Source organism: Emys orbicularis, chromosome 9 (genome assembly GCF_028017835.1).
Source record: "Emys orbicularis isolate rEmyOrb1 chromosome 9, rEmyOrb1.hap1, whole genome shotgun sequence".
NCBI lineage: Eukaryota > Metazoa > Chordata > Testudines > Emydidae > Emys > Emys orbicularis.
The window spans coordinates 68,962,832-68,984,912 of record NC_088691.1 but is presented as its reverse complement, the minus strand read 5'-3'; the positions used below and the strand labels follow the sequence as shown (position 1 = coordinate 68,984,912).

General features: G+C 43.6%; 1 protein-coding gene across 1 annotated transcript in view; it reads right to left on the bottom strand.

Moving 5' to 3' along the window:
* ACSL3 (acyl-CoA synthetase long chain family member 3) overlaps nucleotides 1-22,081 on the bottom strand; it is a 109,642-nt gene that overhangs the window by 1,758 nt on the left and 85,803 nt on the right. The window contains exons 10-15 of the mRNA XM_065411367.1: nucleotides 21,658-21,797; nucleotides 17,909-18,081; nucleotides 11,548-11,622; nucleotides 9,859-10,050; nucleotides 6,632-6,746; nucleotides 1,792-1,949 (exon numbers count right to left, since the gene is read on the bottom strand). Coding sequence (XP_065267439.1) covers nucleotides 1,792-1,949; nucleotides 6,632-6,746; nucleotides 9,859-10,050; nucleotides 11,548-11,622; nucleotides 17,909-18,081; nucleotides 21,658-21,797 — 853 coding nt within the window. The remainder of the gene's footprint in view (nucleotides 1-1,791; nucleotides 1,950-6,631; nucleotides 6,747-9,858; nucleotides 10,051-11,547; nucleotides 11,623-17,908; nucleotides 18,082-21,657; nucleotides 21,798-22,081) is intronic.

The following is a 22,081-nucleotide window of genomic DNA, read 5'->3' as shown; positions in this document are numbered from 1 at the left end:
AGAAATTAGCTTGGGAGTGATTTTTGGGTGAAGGTGAAGGGAAACGAGGTGTATGGTGGGTCGCCCATGAGTGCTCCCAGTTCACTCACCCTGCTGGCTGCTGTGATGGTGGCAAGAAAGATGACCTTCACAGAAAGATGGGACATCAGGCATATGGCAATGGTTCAAAGGGTGGCCCAGTAAGTATTGACAGTACAAGCATAGGCACAGAATTCTAGTTTTCTCCAGGGGTGCTTCACCACCGCCCCGCTCTGAGGCCCCGCCTGCACTCTGCTCCTTTCCCCAATGCCTCGCTCCACCTCTTCCTGCCCCCACTCCGCCCCCTCTCCCAAGGCACCGCCTTCATTCCACATCTTCCCACCCCCACTCCACCCCTCTCCAAGGCCTGTGCCTGCCTGCCGCTCACTGCGCTCCCCCAAACCCCTCCGTGAGCTGCCAAACAGCTGTTTGGCAGGGTCACTGAACAGCTGTTTGGCGGCACTCCCAACTAGCTCATTGGGAGCGTCGCCAAATAGCTGATTGGTGCTGAGCACCGGCTATTGGTTTTTCCATGGGTCCTCCAGCCTCGCAGCACCCATAAAATCGGTGCCTAGGGATACAAACCTGAGGTCCCACTGCAATGTTGGCATTGCTACTGGAGGGAAGGTCCTAGTGAGACCCTTCAGAAATCTGACTATTGTCAGGTGACTAAAAATGGATTAGCTCTCTACTGGAGAATAGAAGACATTGATTGCAGCTAGGTGGACCTCCAGTGAGCTAATGAAAAGTCCTGACATCTTGAGGGTAAGAAGGTAGTCTAAAATAGCAGGAATACCTGCTTTTTCTGAGGATAACTGGCCCTGTTGCATCCACATAGCGAAACACCTCAATTTTTGCTAAATACCATTTTCTGGTGGAGTCTTTTCTGCTGTGATTGAGAATAGTCTGAATGGCCTCTGATCATGGCTGTTAGAGGGGTGCTACTCACAGACTGAGGCCAAGGTACATAGGGTTCCCTCTGATCTGGATCAGACTTGTGTCTCATGGCCTTCTCCATGAGGTCCTTCCTCAGTTGGAGCTCTTGTCTCTCACAGGTCCGAGAGGGAAGGAGCAGCAGATGCTGCACTTAGTGGAGATATCAGACGCCACAAGACAGTAAAGGCAGTACTGGTGGTCATTGCTAACCAAGATGCGGGAAGGGGGCAGGAGATACAATTCTTAAATCCTGGAACTCTGGGAATAGTCATGGTTCCTGAGGTGGGGACAAACTAAACTACACTAACTAGACTATAAAATACTAAAAACGTTACAACTATATACAGTTATATATACAGGTTATGAAAGATAAAGATAGCTTCAGACACAGAAGATTCTGACTGAGGCCACATGGTAGTAAGAGGGAACTGGAAAAGCATCTGTCCTCACCACTCTTTATACAGTCGTTATGGGGTATAAGGGGAGCAACTGTGCAGGTGCAGACCAAGAGACATTACTTACTAGAAATATCCAGTCTCAGACACATGAAGCACATATGTACCCATGTGTGGAAATCACACAGAGACCAGCACTCTGTTTTATGTAGACTATGTCCCCCACCCATCCCACACACAAAAAGCATCCTCCAGTTAAAGTCAAGTTTTGCAGAAAACACAAACACTTCATTACAGGCAGATTCTATTTTGGACACAAATTACACATAATAAAACATCTTTTATATATTGATATGCATATTTTGTTTCTACTGTTTTATATTTTACACTTTTACAATACATTAAGCTCCACAAAGCAAATACAAATTACCCGACTGCTCACCTGAGCTAGCAGCTTCAGCTACTACCTTCAGTACCTCTTTTTCCATTTCAGCACTGGTACAGATCTCTTCCCAGGTTCCTTTAAATCCTTTCTTCCGAGCTAGTTCTGTAAGCTCCTTTTGATTTGGCACAACAAATGCAATGACATAAGACTGGAAACTGAGAAGTATAAAATGTACGTTAGTATGAATTTTGTAGAGTTAACAATTACTTCATTTAAAAACAATTATAAAGTTCAATTTTTTTCTATTTAATATATATTGATTTTTAACTTTTGTTCATCTAGAATCTCACAGAATAAGTACATGGAATTGTACCTCTGCCCTTTTCTAAATAAGCAGAAGTTTGTATTACTGAATATGGTTACTTATGCCATAACAGACCCATGTAAGTATTAAGGAGAAATATGATACTGGCAGAAAATACACAACTTAGAGTTTACTAACTATGTATTTAATACCTAACTATAATGTCAGATTAGCCATTTTTAACTGTAATTTCCTTATTATGAGATAATTTGGATTGCCTATTTACATAATGAATAAAAATAAGGCATGTCGGGTTCAAATAATTCATTGAGGGGCAAATCTTAACCTGTCCTTTACAGATATGGAAAGTCCTCCTGCAAAGGAATCAGCGCAGTTCTGCTATACTAAGGTGAGGGGAGGCAGGGCTCAGCATTTGCAGGATGTGCACACCTCATGCATAAGGAGAATACCAATTCTGGTAGTCTCGCCTGCACCTGTCACACTGGAGTATGTGGGGGCTGAATCCCTCCCTGGATAGATCCGCTACCCACTGTCCCATGGGGAGGAAGAGTATAAGAGCAAAGAGGTAATTGACAGGGGTATTTCTCCTTGATGCTCCAAGGATTGGTGGACCATTGTAGCAGGTTTACAGACATAAATGCAGGCTGGTCTACGAGTGTCCTTGACACCAAGATCTTTTGGAACTCAGTATTATTTAAAATTAATGGGGAAATGACTGTTTGCCCACAGGAGCACTATGGACATTAATGGTGTGGAGTTTTGTCTAGTTATTCTGGGAGACCAAACTTATCTCTAGGTGCCCTGGCTAATGAAGCCATATACAGGCTGCTTGGACAGAAGGAAGGAACATTTTAATTATTGCCCGAGTAGTTGTACTATGGTAGTTGATTGTGCATTTGGTCATTTGACAGGCAGATGGCACAGTTTATGTAACAGATTGGAAGCAGCAGGGGGGAAAAAGGCCCATTATAATTGCTTGTTGTGTTTTACACAATATTTGTAAGAGCAAGGGGGAAAGCCTTATAGGTGGGTGGGAGACTGAGCTGAGGAGATTTGCTCAAGAGGTTCGAGCAACCAGCAAGGCATCCTACATAGAACACAAACACCAGGGGAGTGCTGTCAGGGATGCCTACTGTTTGTATTATGAGTCACATGCCTGAACGCGTTAGCCAGTGGAGTGCGTGTTCGGATGCAAACATTATGAGCGCTGGTGGGTGGTTGATGTTGAATGGTTCCTATATGCTTCTGTAAAAGCCGATGAATTATTTCAGGTTTATTTAAAGGATTTTCTGTGTTAAATGCATTGATGACTCATAATGGATGTATTATGTATAAGTAGTTTTATTATGAAAAAACAATAAAAACACCAAATACAAACCTTTTAATGGAACAAATGGGACAAAATTGTATTTGGAACCCCATTTAACTAACCAACTGCATACAAACCTTTAACAAGTGCAACAGTTAAGAACATTTCAAATGCAACAATTTGGAGGAGGGATGCAGAAAGTTAAAGGCAAGTATACACCTTGCCCCTGGCTCTTCTGGACTCCCAAGTGCAAGTGTCTCAGTGCCTAGAGGTTGGATTTGAGAGGTGAATGAGAACTGCTGGAAGCATTGCTGTGGGGATGCAGAGGTTAGGAGTTAGTGCTGTCCAGGGTCTGAAGAACATGGCTGGGTCCCAAATTATGGGACTGCAGGGCCTGCTGGCCTAGCAGAAGTGTGTTTTTCCAAGAGGACGTTCTGTCTCAGGATACCATCCATGAGTTGCCTCTGAATCTCTCTGCCTTTTTCCCCGCTCTCCTTCGCCATGGTGATGCCGTCCTTGGCCACAGCCATACTTTCACTGGTCACTGCGACGCTGTCCTTGCTCACTGCCACAATCTCTGGGGCAGCTTCACTTCTTTCTCCCTCCCTCATATACAGTCTCCACCTCTCAGCCAGCCTGGTTTTCCTCTGTGTCTCTGCCATGAGTTCTGTAAACACCTTGTCTTGAGTCTTCTTTCTTCTCCCCTTCAGGTTGACCAATCTGTCAGCAGTACATAGCTGGTCCTTGATGATCTGGCTATTGCAGGGGCTGTGGGAGTAAGGGGGGGGGGGGAGAACAGTTGCTTATTGTTCATATCTCAGACAAATCATGGCAGGGTTTTTTGGTATGTATATGTGACTTTACCTCCCTGAGACTCTTGCCATTCGGGGGAACCTCAGAGATGGTAAGTGGTCTGCATGTACAGAGGAATCTGGTGCATGTGGACTTCAATCTACTGTATCTGCTTTCATGCTGCTAGGGGTGATGTGGTTGGAGCTATGATCCAGGTTTGGTTTTGCAGTTTTGTTTGTGCCCTGGAGGTGCTTCTATGGTATTGGAGGTGTAAAGGAGGGACTATGGAGGGCAAACTGGATAGTAATTCCCTCTACATCCCCTTTAAGCTGTCTTCACTCTCCATTACATTATGCTGATGTGGCTGACTAGGAGGCAGAGAATGGTCTTATTCAAAAAGGCAAAGGGCAGTATCTTGCTGGTCAGTTATTCACCTGGATGGTCTCCCCAAAAGCACTGCAGGAGTGGAAGGAGCTGACAAGTTATACTGGGCATGTGTATGGACATGTGGCTATTCCCTGTAATATGCAAAACAAAAATCGAGCTATTTCTCAGTCTTAAGGTTTGCTATATCTCCCCTGCAGACATGAAGAAAGTGCAGAGAAGAACAGGGTCCTTCAATGATCATCAGCTACAATGTGTTTTACAGGGCATTTGTACCTTAGAAGGGTGCAGTATTGTTTATGCCTTGACTGGGCAGGCAATGTGCACTTATACTTCATATAAACTATGAAAACTAACCAAATTTCTTTTTCTGAAAGTATGGTCTCAATCAACTGTTAATTTTGCACACATGACTCCTTTCGTTATTGAAATCTGCTATGGAAGGGGGTGCACCAGAGGAGAAAGAGGGACTGATTGCAATTGCACTATGCTGGCTGGATTTTGAAGCTGTAACAAACAGGATGGGGGAAGGGGGATGGGGGTTTCTAGCTCATATCTGCCAACAATAATAATAAATAATAAATTATAAACATAGATACTTACATGCTGAAGTTCCCTGTACGGGATATGACTCTTCAAGCCTGGCCTGGGTTTCTGTCTGGGATTCTGGCTCAGCCAATGCAGGGCACGAGCAAGGGTCTGTTGTAGCAAGGCATGACTGGGGCTGGCTTTCCAGCTGGCCATAGTCAGGCTCCTGAGTCACAGGCTCTCAGGGGGTAGCTCCCCTTCGGCATTCTCTTGCTCATCCGCTGATGGGTCTAGTCAGTCGTCCTCAGTGCAGGGGGGAGTGCAGGCAACATTCTCAGAATAGTGCCTGGGATGGGTTGTACTATAAATTGGGTAGAATCCTGTCTAGTTCATCAAAAATGGAGAGGTCATATGCCCCCTGACAGCCTGTCTCCTTTTATCTCTCATTTCAATGTTTCTCCTGAGCTTTTGGCTTCTTATCTGGCACTTAGCGGCGTCCTGGTCACAACCCCCCACAGACATCTGCTTTGCAATGTCCACAAAAAGGTCCTTATGCCTGTGGCTGGCCACAAGAGTTTTCTGAACTGACACTTCTCCCCCAGTGGTGATGAGATCCAGGGTCTCAACATAGCTCCAAACAGCTGTACGAGGCATGTTGTGGGGCTTCTCATGTGCTAGCACGTTTGTATCACCAGAATAACGATACTCTGGAATATAGGAGCAAATGGCCAAAATCTGGCTCTGCTCCACACTTTAAAGAGGGGAAGGATCATCCTGGAAACTCAACACCAGGGCAGGGAGGGCACACGAGTAAATGAACAGGTCAGTAACGGCTGACCTGAAAAGCACTGTGGGATAGCCATTGGAAACACGCAAAAAGGTGGACAGCAACTGTAAGCGCACAAATAAAAGACCAAACTAATTCAATTAGGAGCAAACCTAATCTACTTGCAGGAGGAGTCCAGAGTTCCCAGGAAATGTGGAGTTAAGAATGCAGTGATGAGTTGCATCATGCATACACAGGAATTTTCAAACCAGATTAACTGGATTTGATCCAGTTTAAAAACCCAATGTAGACGAGCCCTCAGTGAGTTGCAACAACATTAGTAGTTGAAGAGCGGTTTTCCACTGCTGCCCCAATGTCTAATGGTGGATGGGTCAGGTGGGTTCTCCCTTCACTCTTGCAGAGATCCTCAATATATTCAGTTACTTGCAGCAGATATATGAAACTAGATTTGGCTACAAATGTATTAATTTGGTCATGCACAAGTACTTATAAGAGATAGCTAACGCTTAATCTTTTCAAGTTTTAGATATGGTTATACCTGGAGCTGAGTGCAAAACTTCAAAAAAACAAAACAAAACAACCCAACAAAAAAAGAGGGTGCCCTTGAAAAACTTCTACTGTTAAAAATTTGTGCTGGTTTATATTTCATATAAAATCTCTTTCAAATGGGCAAAAAACTTGCAAGTCAGCAAAAATGTTTTATGTGCAACAACTGTAGTTTAAATATTAGAAAACACTGACCCCAAAGTCTTGGAAACATCAGCTCTCTTACCTGCTTGCATATGCACAAATATTATCTATCAGTGGCAGATTCTTCAAAGCTGCCTCAACTTTGCCAAGAGAGACGTATTCTCCAGCCTGGAGTTTTACAAGATCTTTCTTACGATCTATGGATAAAGGGAAAAATTAAATAAATGTTATTTGCAAAATGAAAACACTAAGGGCTTGCTTATACCTATTGCTGATATCTAAGTGTATAAGTGCAACAGACATATTTCTGTGTGTTTTAAATTAGATACATTTATGGCCAAGTTCCAGTTTTTGGTACTGCCCAGATTTACAAAAAGCAATCTGCCCAGATTATCAGATTCCTTCTACCAACTGGGATCCATATTTTAAACTGCACAAAAACCTTTCCCCAATGAAATATGTTTATGTTTACTATATGTTTTATTCCAATTAGACCTTCTAGTTATATGGTAAACTTATCAGATATAACAATATCTATCAGCAGTGTAAGCGAATATAACTAGACCATAATTAGAATTAAGTGAAAAACAGTGTTTGGCTGAAAGAGAAGGTTACTTAACCTGTGCAGTAACTGAGGTCTTTGAGATGATTGTCCCTGTGGGTGCTCCACTTTAGGTGAATCTGTGCCCCTGCGCTTGTAATCGGAGATTTTTAGTAGCAGTGCCTGGTTGGGTCACACATGCGCTGTCCCCATCCCGCACCACTTCTGGCAGTTACATAGTGCTGTGCGACCAACCCCCTCCTTGGTTCCCTCTCTACCACAGATTCTCTAGCATGAAAACTTCAAAGTAGAGGGAAGAGAGGAAGTGTAGTGGAGTCCTGGTACCTCAGAGGTGGACGGTCTCAGTGTGGTCGGTACTGATGGGGTCTGATGGGTCGGGGAGCGTCTCTTTTTGACAAATTCCCGAGGAGGGGAGGTCGGAGCCCGTTTCTTTGTCACATTTTTGGCGAAGTGCTCCTTTCTCTGAGAGGGTAGCAGGGTTGGGGACCGGTGTCCGGGGGGTCCATGATCCCTGATTGGATGCAGAGACTTCTCCTCATGACACCGATATTGAGGACCAGCAAGTGAGGCAACATTTAAAACCTGGGGAGCCGGGCATGTCCCTTAGAATAGTGTTTCTCCCGTGAGGAAGGGTAACTATACTATACTAAGGGGTATCCTAATAACTTAGGAATTTAAGTTTTAGTTAAGAGAATTTTTTTAAGAATAAACGGGGAAGAGATAGTAGTTAGTTTAGTTTACTACCCTAATTAACTAGAATTCTAAAGTTAAGCTAGGCTAAAGATAAATCTCAGAGGTGCTGCCAAATGCTCCGTCTCAAGGCGAGGGAGGTAGAGAAGGAACTGAGGGGGGGTTGGTCACATAGCACTATGTAACTGCCAGAAGCAGAACAGGACAGGGACAATGCATTTGCGATCCAACCAGGCACTGCTACTAAAAATCTCTGATTACAAGCGCAGGGGTGTAGATTTACCTAAAGTGGAGCACCCACAGGGATACTCTTCAAAGAACTGTATGTTTCAAGCTGCTTGGCTTCTATACATATGACCAGAAACATATGCAGGGAATACAACATTTTGTGGTATTTTATTATTTATTCTTGTAATTTATATTTTAACAGTTCATCTATTGCTCAAGGCACAATAATTAGAGATACATTTCTCGGGTCTGCCTGAGGTCTCATTAATACAGGATCCAAGTGGGGAAGACAGTAAAGTGCCCCCCAATCCTGGGTGTGGTAAGGGGTTGATTCAGTACAAGTGATTAGTACAAGTGAGAGCAACTTGAAGGCTGTTCTATCTTGCACCAGCTGTAATGGCTTCCAAGGGGCTGCTGGAGCAGACAGGAATTGCCAAGTGCAATGGCACTTTGGCCAAACCCCCTTTCCCTGGTCATACCATAACATGCTCTCTGGGGCAGCCAAGTAAGCTAGTTTTGCAGCTATACTGTCCCGAAAGACCACTGCAAAGGGACCTAGGACTTGGCCCATACCACAAAACAAATGAAGTCAATAGCAACAGTCCTCATTTTACTCTTAAACCAGTGCTCTGATTTTCAAGATTACTGAGCACCCAGAAGCTCCCACTAACTTCATTGGGTGTGCGTCACAATCATGAAAGTCATGCCACTATTTGGGTGCCTAAATATGCCCTTAGGAGCCTAACTTTAGGCACTTGTTTAAAAAAAGTGTTGCCTGCATGTATTCCTCTTCCATTGTCTGTAGAGGACTCCAATTAATACCAAGACAAAGAAACACACTGTAGAATTACTGACAGCATAATACCAATACAACCTCCCCCACCCACAACCCTCATCAAAAAACAACAAAACACAAACAAAAATCTCTAAAACTTAATACAATAGTTTAAATAGCTCAAATATCTTGGATATCTCATATTCAGGAAAGTAGAGTCCTCTGTTGATGCACCCAATATCACAGCTAAATCTACATTAATATTCTAAAAGAGGGAGAACAGTTGTAGTTTAAAATATGAACTGGAGCTTAGGGTTGAGGGATAAATATATTCCTTGGAACAGCATGAGCCCAAATGCCAAGAAGTCCAGCACTTGAGAATTGTGGGTAACAACAGGGCCGGCTCTAGGCACCAGCAAAACAAGCTGGTGCTTGGGGCGGCACATTTTTAGGGGCGGCATGGCCGGCGCCAGAATGCCGCCCCTAAAAATGTGCCCCGGCCGCCCTAGCTCACCTCCGCTGCTGCTGCCATGGCGCGCGAAACAGCTGATTCGCGCGCCTCTACTCGCCCTCTCAAGCCTGGGAGGGAGGGGGAGCAGCGGCGCGTGAATCAGCTGTTTCGCGCACCGCGGCGGCTCGGGGTCTCCCCCTCCCTCCCAGGCTCTCAAACCTGGGAGGGAGGGGGAGATCCCGAGCGGCCGTTTCGCGCGCCGTTGCTCCCCCTCCGTCCCAGGCTTGAGAGCCTGGGAGGGAGGGGGAGAAGCGGCGCCCGCGCCGCTGCCACTCGGAGTCTTCCCCTCCCTCCCTCCTAGGCTTGAGAGCCTGGGGGGAGGAGGCAGGGCTGGGGATTTGGGGAAGGGGCGGAGTTGAGGCGGGGCCGGGGGTGGGGTAATTAAAGAACGGGGGGCGGCCAAAATTGTTTTTGCTTTGGGCGGCAAAAATCCTAGAGCCGGCCCTGGGTAACAACAACACTGTAAAGCAGTTCAGGTATGTTGTTTACCTGAACTGTGTCAATTGATATAAGTAAATTAATCAAATTCCTTAGGTAACTCACCAATTATTTTTAGACATCCATCTGCATGGAACTCCCCAATGTCTCCAGTATGGAGCCACCTCTGTCCATTCTCATCCACGGTGAAATCTTTTTTGGTTCGTTCTTCGTTTTTGTAGTAGCCCATGGTCACATTTTGGCCTCCAATAAGAATCTCACCTCTAGGATATGGTTTATCAGTATTATAATATCCACCTGAAAACAGAGATAATTATTTTCTAAACATGATGTTGATTTAAAAAAACTGAAGTTAAACAAAAAAACCTACAAAATAGAAACTATTCCAAGCAAATCTATACAGTTTTCAATGGATTAATGTGTTTGGTTTTTTATTCAAATTAGGTTTTATAGAGCAGGTCATTAGTTTAGATTAGAATCATTACTTTTGGAAGTATCTTTTTTACAATACATTTCTGAATAATTTAACTAGAGTATAACTGTATCCAAACCACTTTTAGCATCTAGTTAGAGAGGTGGGTAGGCACTGTTCATTAATGGTGAATTCCTATGTGTGCAGAGGGCCAACTCAAGGCATATGTATCATCTCAGTCCCATTCAGGGGACTTAAGTTAGACATAAGCCTTACACTGGCCCAAAACAAAGGGTGAATTTCATTCAATGTTGTGAGAAAAAAGCTCAAGCAGCTCCACCATCCAAATTAGAAGAGACTGTGAAGGGAGGCAAAGGACTGAAAGAGGTACTTTAAACATCTAATTAGACCCATTAGATTGGGCATCTAACTTAATAGGCTTCCATTTCACTGGCCATTGCTTGCTTGCTTTCTTTTTTTCTCTTTCTTTCTTGTTACATTAATGCTAGTAAACTGCACTATGCCTATTGTGAAATTTTCTAACATCTAACGAGAAGAGAAAATGTGTACTTGTAGTTTAGCTTGAACTGTAGTGAATCCAATACCCCTGGTTTGGCACATAGAGAGCTTTGTCTCCCATTCCAGTGTGTTGACATTAAATAATTCTCGAGATAGGAGGGTACATGCATGCACACGCACAAACACACAAGATGTATGTTCATATATCATGTGACTAACAAAAAGAAAGAAATAGTATAGTAGATTATTTATATCATCCTAGTGCCTAGGAGTTCCAGTCATGGACCAGCATCCCATTGTGCTAGGCACTGTACAAACACAAGCTGTAAATCATAACTGTTTAAAAATATTGTGTGCGCTAATAACCAAATCTATAAATATTCATAAAACTTTACAGCGGCTTAGGAGCTGATTTTTTTTAACTCAAACTTGTGTGCAACAAGGTAGAAAACAAACAAACAAACAAACATTCATCTACCAAACTATTATTGAAACACAATAGGTTTCCTTTCATCCTGAAGCAACAAAAAATAGACTAATTCCATGGCTTTATTATACTAACCATCACCTATTTAGGCAAATATCAATAATTTTCTATTGTCTACATTTAAATTATTTAAACATTCTATTTATTTCCTCTTCAGTAAATAACACATGCACTGTACTTCTTGACGCAGATTTTTCTCAATCCTGTTTGAGTAAGCTCTGTAAGGGAGCTTGGTTGCAGCTCACTGATCCTGTGCCACCCAGGGAACAGCTTTAACTTACACGGTGGAGGATTGGGCATAGTGTAGCCAAATAAATAAATACTGACATAAGGTTCTTACATGCATTTGAGTTTCATTACATAAGAGGTTTCTTACCTTCTTCCCAGTTCATTAATTTGATTTCACAGCAAACCAAAGGTGCTCCTACTCTCCCTGTAGTGTAGTCCCAAACTAAAATTAAAAATAAATTAATTTTCAATTAAAAATGTGCAAGTAGTCATTAAAATTTATTTCTATTTATCAAAACTGAACAACACAACTTTCAAAATGTGAAATTAACATACAAGCATATGTATGTTGGTCCCTTGGTCCTACAATGGGGGAGCAAGGTGAAGAGCTCAAATTAAGTCAATATGGCTCTGAGTAGTAGGGTGACCAGACGTCCCGATATTTAGGTATTTGTCCCGCGTCCCGATTGATCTTCGGTCGGGATGCCGCACTCCGCTTTTTTTTTTTTCTCTCCGCCGGCAGCACTCAGCTGTTCTCGGCTTTTTTTTTTTTTCCCCTTCTCCTCTGACTGCCGGCAGCACTCAGCTGTTCTCCGTTGGTTTTTTTCCCCCCTCTCCTGAAAACCAGAGGCTGAAGGTATGCATAGCTAAGGGAGGATGCATAATCTCCTCTGACTGCCCGCAGCACTCGGCTGTTCTCAGCTCCCGCCCCCGACTGCCGACAGCACTGGACCACAGTAGTGAATTGGGAGAGGGAGCTGTTTGTGTCGTTACACCGGCAGCACTCGGTTTTTGGGTTTTTTTGCTCCGCCAGTGACCCCCTCCCCCCCCCCCCCCCGTGTCCCGATATTTTCTTCCTGTCATCTGGTCACCCTACTGAGTAGTCACAGCAGTCCTGATACCAGACACCTCTGTGTTCTTGGGGAACCAGGGTGCAGTATCCAGCCTGACTCATGAAAGACACCCCCCACCCCCAGCCTCTGCTTAAACCAAAACCCATCAGAGAAAAAAAACTTGCAGAGACCAGTGAAGGGCGTTGGGAGACACACAGAGGCCTGGTCTACACTAACCCCCCCACTTCGGACTAAGGTACGCAAATTCAGCTACGTTAATAACGTAGCTGAATTCGAAGTACCTTAGTCCGAAGTTACCGCGGTCCAGACGCGGCAGGAAGGCTCCCCCGTCGATGCTGCGTACTCCGCTCGCCGAGCTGGAGTACCAGCGTCGAAGGCGAGCACTTCCGGGATCGATCCGGGGCACTTCCGGGATCGATCCGGGATCGATTTATCGCGTCTTAACCAGACGCGATAAATCGAACTCAGAAAACCGATTGCTTACATCCGGACCCGGATGTAAGTGAAGACGTACCCCTAGACCCCTCCTGACAAGGGTGACAAGATTAAGACATCTCCATTAGCATACAGAATGGAGAGCAGAGACAACTCCCCTAGCCTCATCTGCATGAAAGATGGGACAGGAAGACATTTCAATTTACATACAGAATGGAGAACAGAGAACCACACTGAATTCTGGGACCAGAAAAAGCAGGGAAGCACTGCATCATGGGAATCTCTGCTCCAGATGCTAATGAACCTATGTCTGCACACACCCAGGTCAGCAATTATCAGACCAATTCTAGTAATGAATCCTTAATTGATATCCAAATACTGAAGTAGCCTAGTTGCATTGTGAGCTCCCTGGAAGAAAACACCACCCATAGCCAAGAGTGATCAGCTCCTATTGTCTAGTCTAAAGAAAACCCTTGAGTCATCAGCTCACCTATAAACAAATCTAGTGTTCTCCCTTGAACCATTGTAATTTCTCTACAAAAATCCCTACTTACCCTCTAGTCAGGGTTCTGATGCTTAGATCCAAACTATGCATCAGTTCCACTGGAACTCCATCTTCTGACTGATCGTGCTGGGGGCTCTGCCTGTCTCCAGCATTCAGGTCCCTCAGCTACCACCATCACCTGGGAACCCCGACCAGTTCAAGCCTCATGGAGTGGGTGAGATCCCCCCCTCTTTCTCTCTCTCTGTTTTCCTTTCTACCTTAGGTATTAACCTTTAATCATGTATGTTAGGTTGGTTTAGTCCTCCTTGTGTAGTTATCACTATTATTCAATAAATAACTTCTATGGTTAAGTTGGTTGCTTCTCTCTCTCTTGCTGAACTTTACTCGTTTGTGTTTTTAGCTTCCCCCATTCACTCTACAGCAACGCTTCTTTTACCTAAGCTAAAGATCCCTGCAGCGCCCAAAATACTGTGGGGTTTGCTCATCGAGTAGGTTACTGCCAGTACAATTGTGTTGGGGGAGTGGGGATAGGGACGTGCTGAAACTGGGACGCATAAGGGTAACAGCTTGAAAGTGCTGCTTGACCCAGTCCATGGAGCCCAGGGGCATATAAGGAGAGTCAGCTTGAAAGTGCTGCTTCCTCCAGCCCAGTGAGTCCAGAGACATATAAGGGGTCAGCTTGACAGTGCTGATTGACCCGGTCTGCTCAGACTTGCTCTGTTAAGGTACGTGTGGGTGTGTGGGTGTTCATTCGGTTCTGGGGTGGGAGTAACCCAGCCCTAGGGACCCTAGGTCCTGCAGGATAGCTCCATTGGGAGGGGACTTGCAGAAGGGAGAAGTAGAGCTCCATATGAAAACACAAGTGACACAAGCAGTACATTGACAGGATTACAGAACCCCCTTCCCCAGAGGAGTAACCCGAATAAATGAGCATACCCCAAAGTAATGGGCACATCTGGTAACAGTCCACCCTCATGAATCACATTACAGGACAGCTGTAAATGGATGCTTGTGTGCCTGCTGATTAAGTCAACAATAAATAGTAAAATTTCACAATAATTTATCAATATTGAATTTCTTTTCTGAACTACCTTTGAACAGACACAACAAGATCCCAAGATGGGAATCCCCACTGTCAAATAATGCTCTGTACCATGTAGTTCCCACTTGTGATCTCCGGAGAAAATGTCTGCACTGGCTGTCTGCCAAAGCATTGTGCACTCCAGGAAGGTGCACTACTTGAGAGGGTGATCTGGTTGCAAATGCAGGAGTTCCAGAGATTGACTGCTTCTATGCAAAGAGGAGTGAACCTTGCTCCCCCTTGTTTGTTGATGTACACCTCTACCCCGATATAACGCTGTCCTCGGGAGCCAAAAAATCTTACTGCGTTATAGGTGAAACCGCGTTATATTGAACCTGCTTTGATCCGCCAGAGTGCTCAGCCCCGCTCCCCTGGAGCGCTGCTTTACCGCGTTATATCCGAATTCATGTTATATCGGATTGCGTTATATCAGGGTAGAGGTGTAGTAAACTCTTGTCATGTTATCCAACAGGACTTGAACATGCAAGGTCTGAATAAAAAGTAGGAATCACTTGCAGGCTTTGTGCACGGCACACAGCTCCAGAAGGTTTATGTGCAGCTGGGATTTTTGTTGGGTCCAGGTACCCTGTCCAACATGTTTGCACAGATGGGAGGGGTCTGTAAGGGAGGGGTCTGTAGTCAATCTTTCTGAGGGTGGGGAGGGACAAAGGGAAGCCCCATGTACAGTTTCTCTTTTTTCACACCAAGAGAGAGAACACAGAACTCTTGGGGGGGCGGGGGAGCAAGATCAGTTTGTCTGGACTGTGTTTGTTTGGCACTGTCCATAATCAAGCCTGTAGACATTGAAGTCAAAGTCTCACGAAGGGTGTTACATACATACACAAGGCAGTTGGGACAGGTTCAAACTGTTGTCTGAGGGCTCAGTCAAAGCTGAGTGATGATGTCCTTTATATCTTGGAATTTGTCCTGGGGTAGGTATGCTTTGGCTCTGATTGAATCTAGGGTTGCTCCAATAAAGTCTATAGTTTGTGTGGAAGCTAAAATGGACTTTTTAATGTTTACTTAGAATCCTGAGGAGTGTAGGAATCTGAGTAGGATCAGAGTTGTCATCCATAACTTATATGGTGTTCCCATGAACAACCTGTTGACACTGCTCTGTGCTGGCCACCATTTTAAGAAGTTGATCACCTGCGCTGGAATCCATAAGTTCCAGGGAGTGGACCCATACTTTTTAAATGAAGCCTAGAATGCATGTGATGTGTGACTGCATCCATGGAGTGATCCCTATGCACAATACTAGGAGGCCTAGCAGCTGAAGGCTCAGTGCAATAGCATGCCTTTTGAAGTTCCAAAACAACACAAGGAGGTTCTGAATTTTCTGGAACCTCTTAAAGATAGACACCTCGATAGCAAAAATATATCTATGTCCCTTCCCAAGTGAGTTATTTGGGGGAACGGAATCAAGCTTTTCTTGATATTGATAATAAAGCCAAGCACCGAAGGAGATTCAAGGTCAGGGATGTCTATGGGCTATTGTTGGGGATAAGAGCTCTGATTAATGTCATCCAAGAAGGAATATAGGTGGATTCCTTGTGACCTGAGTCTGAATATGATTACCACCACCATCATTGTAAAGACAAAGGGGGCTGCAGACAAGCCAAATAGGAGCATCCGATATTGATAATGCTTCCTGCCCTACGAAAGCCTTAGGAACCTTAGATGGCACAGTCTGATCATTAGATGAACTTATGTATCCATCAGATCCACCAAAGTCAGAAAATTCCTTTCGGACAGGGATGACACCTTAAAAGTTAGGGTCTCCATCCAAAACTTTGTTTTCTTCATCCACTTGCTGAGCCTCTTGGGATCTAGAAGGGCGCAGCTTCCCCCGTAGGCTTCTGAACAATAAAGAATCTCTCTTATGAGGGAACACTTTCTATTACTTCCATATCCAGGAGGTAAGAAAACGGATTCTGGATTAGATCATGCTTTATGGGATCATTTGAGATGGAAGACTGGATGAAGAATGGGCGGGGTGGAGCCCATAACTCGAAGGAGTATCTCTAACTCACTATCTCCCTGACCACTGATCCCTAGTTTAAATAACCCATTCCTCCAGGAAATGGGAAATCCTGCTCCCATGCTTCTGTTCCAGGCAGAGACCTAGATGGTCTTCGTCACAGACAGAGGCTTTGGGAGCAGCAGGGTTCCCTCTGGGCTTTCCTCCCGAGCCACAGTTCCACAGCTTTCCTCTGGAGAATCTGCTGTCTCTTCATTTCTTGCGAGGATGAAGGCCGAAAGGAATGCTTTTGTTGCTCTTAAAGACATCCTGTGGCATTTATAGGGAGGGACTGTTTAGATTTTGTGGAGAAAGTCATCTATTTGGAAGGTGAGCTTGAGTGAGATTTCTCACATTTCTTGTGAGAAAGTTCTCTCTCTTACCCTCCTCGTGTCTCTGCTTGGCAGGATAGTTAGCCCTGCTCAGATTATCCTTGGATTCAGAGACCACCATGCTCAGAGGGACACTTCTTGGTGCTGCTGCTGGATGTACGGGGGGGGTTTGACAGGCCAGAATCAGACCGGGGCCTCATCACATGAACCCTTTGTAATCTTTTAGGCCTGTACACACAGACTTGACAAGTTCGTCTGGGAAAGGACCAGCAGATGTTGCACATAGAGGGGATATGAGCTTCTCCAAGGCAACAGCATAAGTCATGGGTGTCGTTAGCTGGGAAAGCCCACAGACAAGACATACAGATCTTGAATCCTGGCATCCTGGGCAGCCATAGAGGGGGTGTCCAGTGGGGTAGGGAGGCAAAGCCCTAAAGACTACTAAACTACTGCCACCAACTCAAAACTATCTAAAAACATGTTTTAAAACTATGTACAACTAACTAAAAATTCTGAAGAATGCTAGCTAACACTGCAGATACTGAAGAGGTTCGGTCTCAGAACACGGGCAGTAGAAAGGAATTGGCAAGACGGTCAGTCTATGCCACCCCTTCTCCCTCCAGTTTGGAGTATAAGGAGGATAGAGGCACATGTGTGGACAAATGGATACTGCTAGCAAGAATCTTCCAGTCTCAGGTGCGTGTCACATATGTACACATCAAGTAGAGTACACATAGGGACCATCACTCAAGAACAATTTACTGCAGGGGCCTCAGTATATGGATGAGTTACTGCATATCTTGAAAAAAATGTGACTGCATATTCACAGCAATGTGCATTCACATATTTGACTTATATATTTAACTTAATTACTATATGTTCTCGATCCAAAAGTAGAAAATCAAATTCTGGAGCCTGTGCACACCCAAGAAAAACTGCAGGTCATTGGTGACTGCATTATTCCCACCATAATGCTGGCCTCCCTACTCTGCAGGCTTCTTGGAACAAATTCAGTTCAGCTAGTATACACAAAATTCCAAAATTCAGTTCAGACCATTTCACCTTTATCTGCTACAATGAGAACATCAATTTATATATTCCTATGTTTTAGCACAAAATCCCCAGATTATGCCTTCTAAAATTAAATTACTCTTCAAAAAGCCCGAGTCACCTCTCAGTGTTTTCTCACTTGCCAGTTTGTGGACATAAACCCAAATGAATACTCTGCTGAAGATTATACAAACACAGATCACCGCATGCATTTGGACATGCCAACACTAACCTTCAGTGATTGTTCCAGCCCCAGCTGACTCAGTTAGTCCATATCCCTGTCCCACAGGGCAACAGAAACAGATGTTCATAAATCTCTGAGTTGCAGCAGAAAGTGGGGCTCCTCCACATAGTAGGGTGCGAATTTTACCACCTAGCAGCATTCGTACTTTCCGGAAAATAAGGCTAAAAATGCAAAGTTAAGAAAAGAGGATGTTTTTGTTGCTTAAAAATAGAAGACCAAGGGAATTATCTTGTTTTGCATGGGCATCAAAAACTTCCACTAACTTCAGAGATTTTTAGATGTGCAGGAAACGCAGGATTAGATCCACAAACAGTACACTTGAAATTTAAAGTTTTTCAAAACAATGTTTATATAGAAAATTTTCAGGTTTTACTTTTGCATTTTATTCTGCAGGATAAGTCAAAGTCTTTTGAATATTCTTTACTGAGACAGCAAAGTTCTAATGTCTATTTGCCTACATTATTGAAAAGAAAAACAAATTGCAGAAAACTGTTTAACTATACTGTATCTTTTAGTCTCAGCAAGGTCTGAAATCATTTAAATCCTACAAGTGACTTGAGCTTGGAGATAAGTTGTATGATTTAAGCACTCTTGCAGAGTTAAATGTGAATTATCCATGTATCTTGTGTATGTAAAAGGCTCAGAAAACATTAGCAGTAGTCTGTAAATATTCATGTGCTGTTCGTTTTAATTGAGGTTTACAAGAGGATTTGAATTAGCTTGATGTGACTCTACCTTTTTGTCTGCATTTGTGAGTGACTACCTTTCCCCCCCGCATCTTTATGGCCCTGATTCTATCAGAACTTATCACAGATATGTAGGGCTGGAAGGAACCTCAACAAGTCATTAAGTCCAGCACCCTGCACTGTGGCAGGACCAAGTAAACCCAGACCATGCCTGACAGGTGTTTCTCAGTATGTTTTTTAAAACATCCAATCATGAGCATTCCACAACCTCCCTTGGAAACCTATTTCAGAGCTTAACTACCCTTACAGTTGGAAAGTTTTTCCTAATATCTAACCCAGTGTTTCCCCAGCTTGGGACACCGCTTGTGTAGGGAAAGCCCCTGGCGGGCCGGGCCAGTTTGTTTACCTGCCGCGTCCGCAGGTCCAGCCAATCGCGGCTCCCACTGGCCGCAGTTCGCTGCTCCAGGCCAATGGGAGCTGCTGGAAGTGGCGGCCAGTACGTCCCTCGGCCGAACCTGCAGACGGGGCAGGTAAACAAACCGGCCCGGCCCGCCAGGGGCTTTCCCTACACAAGCAGCGTCCCAAGTTTGGGAAACACTGATCTAACCTATGTCTCCCTTGTTGCAGGTTAAACCCATTGCCCTACCTTCAGTGGAAAGAGAGAACAATTGATCACAGTCCTCTTTACAACAGCTCTTAACATAACTGAAAACTGTTATCAGGTTGCCCCTCAGTCTTCTTTTCTCAAGACTAAACATGCCCATTTTTTTTAACCTTTCCCAGTAAGTGAAGTTTTCTAAACCTTTTACTGTTTTTGTTGATTTCCTCTGGACTCTCCAATTTAACCACCTCTTTCCTAAAGAGTGGCGCCCAGAACTGGACATAGTACTTCAGCTAAGGCCTTTCTTACATCATTCCTGTTACTACATCCCAGAATGATAGCCTTTTTTTGCACCTGCATCACATTGTTGACTCATTCAATTTGTGAACCATTATAATCCCCTGATCCTTTCCAGAAGTACTATGACCTAAGCCAATTATTCCCCATTTTGTAGTTGCGCATTTGATTTTTCTTTCCTAAGTGAAATACTTTGCATTTGTCTTTACTGAATTTCATCTTGAATTCAGACCAATTCTCCAATTTGTCAAGGCTATTTTGAATTCTAATGCTGTCCTCCAAGTGCTAGTAACCCCTTCCAGCTTGGTGTCATCTGAACATTTTATAAACATACTCTCCACTCCATTATCTAAGTCATTAATGAAAATATTGAACAGTACTGAATCCAGGATTGACCTCTGCAAGACCCCACTAAATATATCCCCCCAGTTTGACGATGAACCATTTATAACTACTCTTTGAGTATGGTCTTTCAACCAGTTCTGCACCTACTTTATAGTCATTTAGACCACATTTCCCTACTGTGCTTATGAGAATGTCATGTGGGATTGTGTCAGAAGCCTTATTAAAAAAATCACAATATATCACATCTACTGCTTCCTCAATATCCACTAGGCCAGTAACCCTGTCAAAGTAGGAAATTAGGTAGGCCTGGTCTGATTTGTTCTTGACAAATCCATAATGACTATTAGGTGCTTACAAGCTGATTGTTTAATAATTGGTTCCAGTATCTTTCTAGGTATCGAAATAAGTCTGCCTGCTCTATAATTCCTCGAGTCCTTTCTGTTCCTCTTTTTAAAGACAGGTACTACATTTGCTCTTCTCCACCCTTCTGGGACCTCCCCCATCCTTCAGGAGTTCTCAAAAATAATTGCTAACAGTTCAAAGATTGCTTCAGCTAGTTCCTTAGGTACCCTAGAATGAATTTCATCAAGTCCTGCCAACTTGAATACATCTAACTTACCTAAATGTTCTTTAACCTGTTCTTTCCTTTTTCTGACTTGCATTCCTTCCCCCTTGTTGTTAATATTAATAATGTTGAGTATCTGGTCACCATTAACGTTTTTAGTGGAAAACTGAAGCAAAATAGGCATTGTACACCTTAGTTTTCTTGATGTCATCAGTTATTGGCTCTCTTTCCCCACTAAATAGAGGACCTATACTTTCCTTCATCTTTCTCTTGTTCCTAATGTTTTTAAAGAACCTCTTCTTACTGTCTTTTATGTCCCTTGCAAGGTGTAACTCATTTTATGCCTTAGCCTTTCTGATTTTGTTCCTATATGCTTGTGCTATTCTTTTGTGCTTCCTTAGGAGTTTGTATATGTTTCTCCTTTTTGTAGGATTTCTTTTTTGCTTTTCAGGTGATTAAAGAGCTCCTCATCGAGCCATATGGGCCTCTTACTGTTCTTCCTATATTTCCCATCTTTTGGGATAGTTTGCAGTTGTGCTTTTAATATTGTTTCGTTGAGAAACTGCCGCCCTCAACTCCTTTTTCCCTTAGATCTTTTTCCCATGACCTTACGTAATGCTGACAGACCCTGGTTGTCAGTGGGTGGGATCGAACCGGGGACCTCTGGAGCTTAATGCATGAGTCTCTACCGCATGAGCTAAAAGCCAACTGGCTGTTGGCTAAAGCTGTAGAGCAGACTCGTTTTCTCTCTCTCTCTAAGTAGCCTCGGTGCCACTAGATGGGACAGAACACCACACCCAGGTGTGTGGGTTACACTTACAGACCAGTTTTATGATGATAAGGTTCACATTATGTTAAAAACGAAATGTGATAAACCTTGCTAGTTTACAGAAATAGATTTTTCCCTCCAGGTATGTATAAAACCCCTGATTAAAAGCTAACAGGAGTAACACAATACCTTGAATAGGAAAATATATCTAAGCTTGCAAATTACTGAAAGAAAAATAATTAACTTAACACTTATATTATATTTATATTAATAAATGCTGAAGTAATCCCAACTGAACTACTGACTCATTGTGTGACTTTAGGCAAGTCAATGGACTTACTTGTGCCCCAATCAAACAGTAAGCTTTAAAACTAAACAAAAGTATGACTTCACTGAAGATCAGATATTGCATGTATAGCAACATTTTGATGAGCATTTAAAAAGATCCCAATAACAACAGAATTGAAAATCTACCTGTCACAAAGTGGCGTAGTATAGCCTTTTGAAATCTGTTCCATTTTGTAATTGTAGGCCAATATAAACAGATTCCTTTGGAAACTGGTCATTTCGTTTACTTTATTCATGACATTTTTGTAGATCCGATCCATGATTTCCTAGTTACATTAAAGGATTAAATACAGATAAGCAAGTTAATAGCAATACTAAATTTAGTGCACTAAAAGTTAAACATGAGACACATGTACATTTCAAGGCACAAATCCTTGCCTATTGCTCCCACTTCTACAGGATACCTGTAACTGGGACAGGATCTCTAGGACGGACCAAGGTGAAAGAGCAGCAGTAAAATGAACTCCCAGTCTTAGCGGGTGCACGTGCAATTCTAATTTACCTGCTGCCTGCAGCATAAGTACTACATAGCTGGGGGTCTAGACATCTC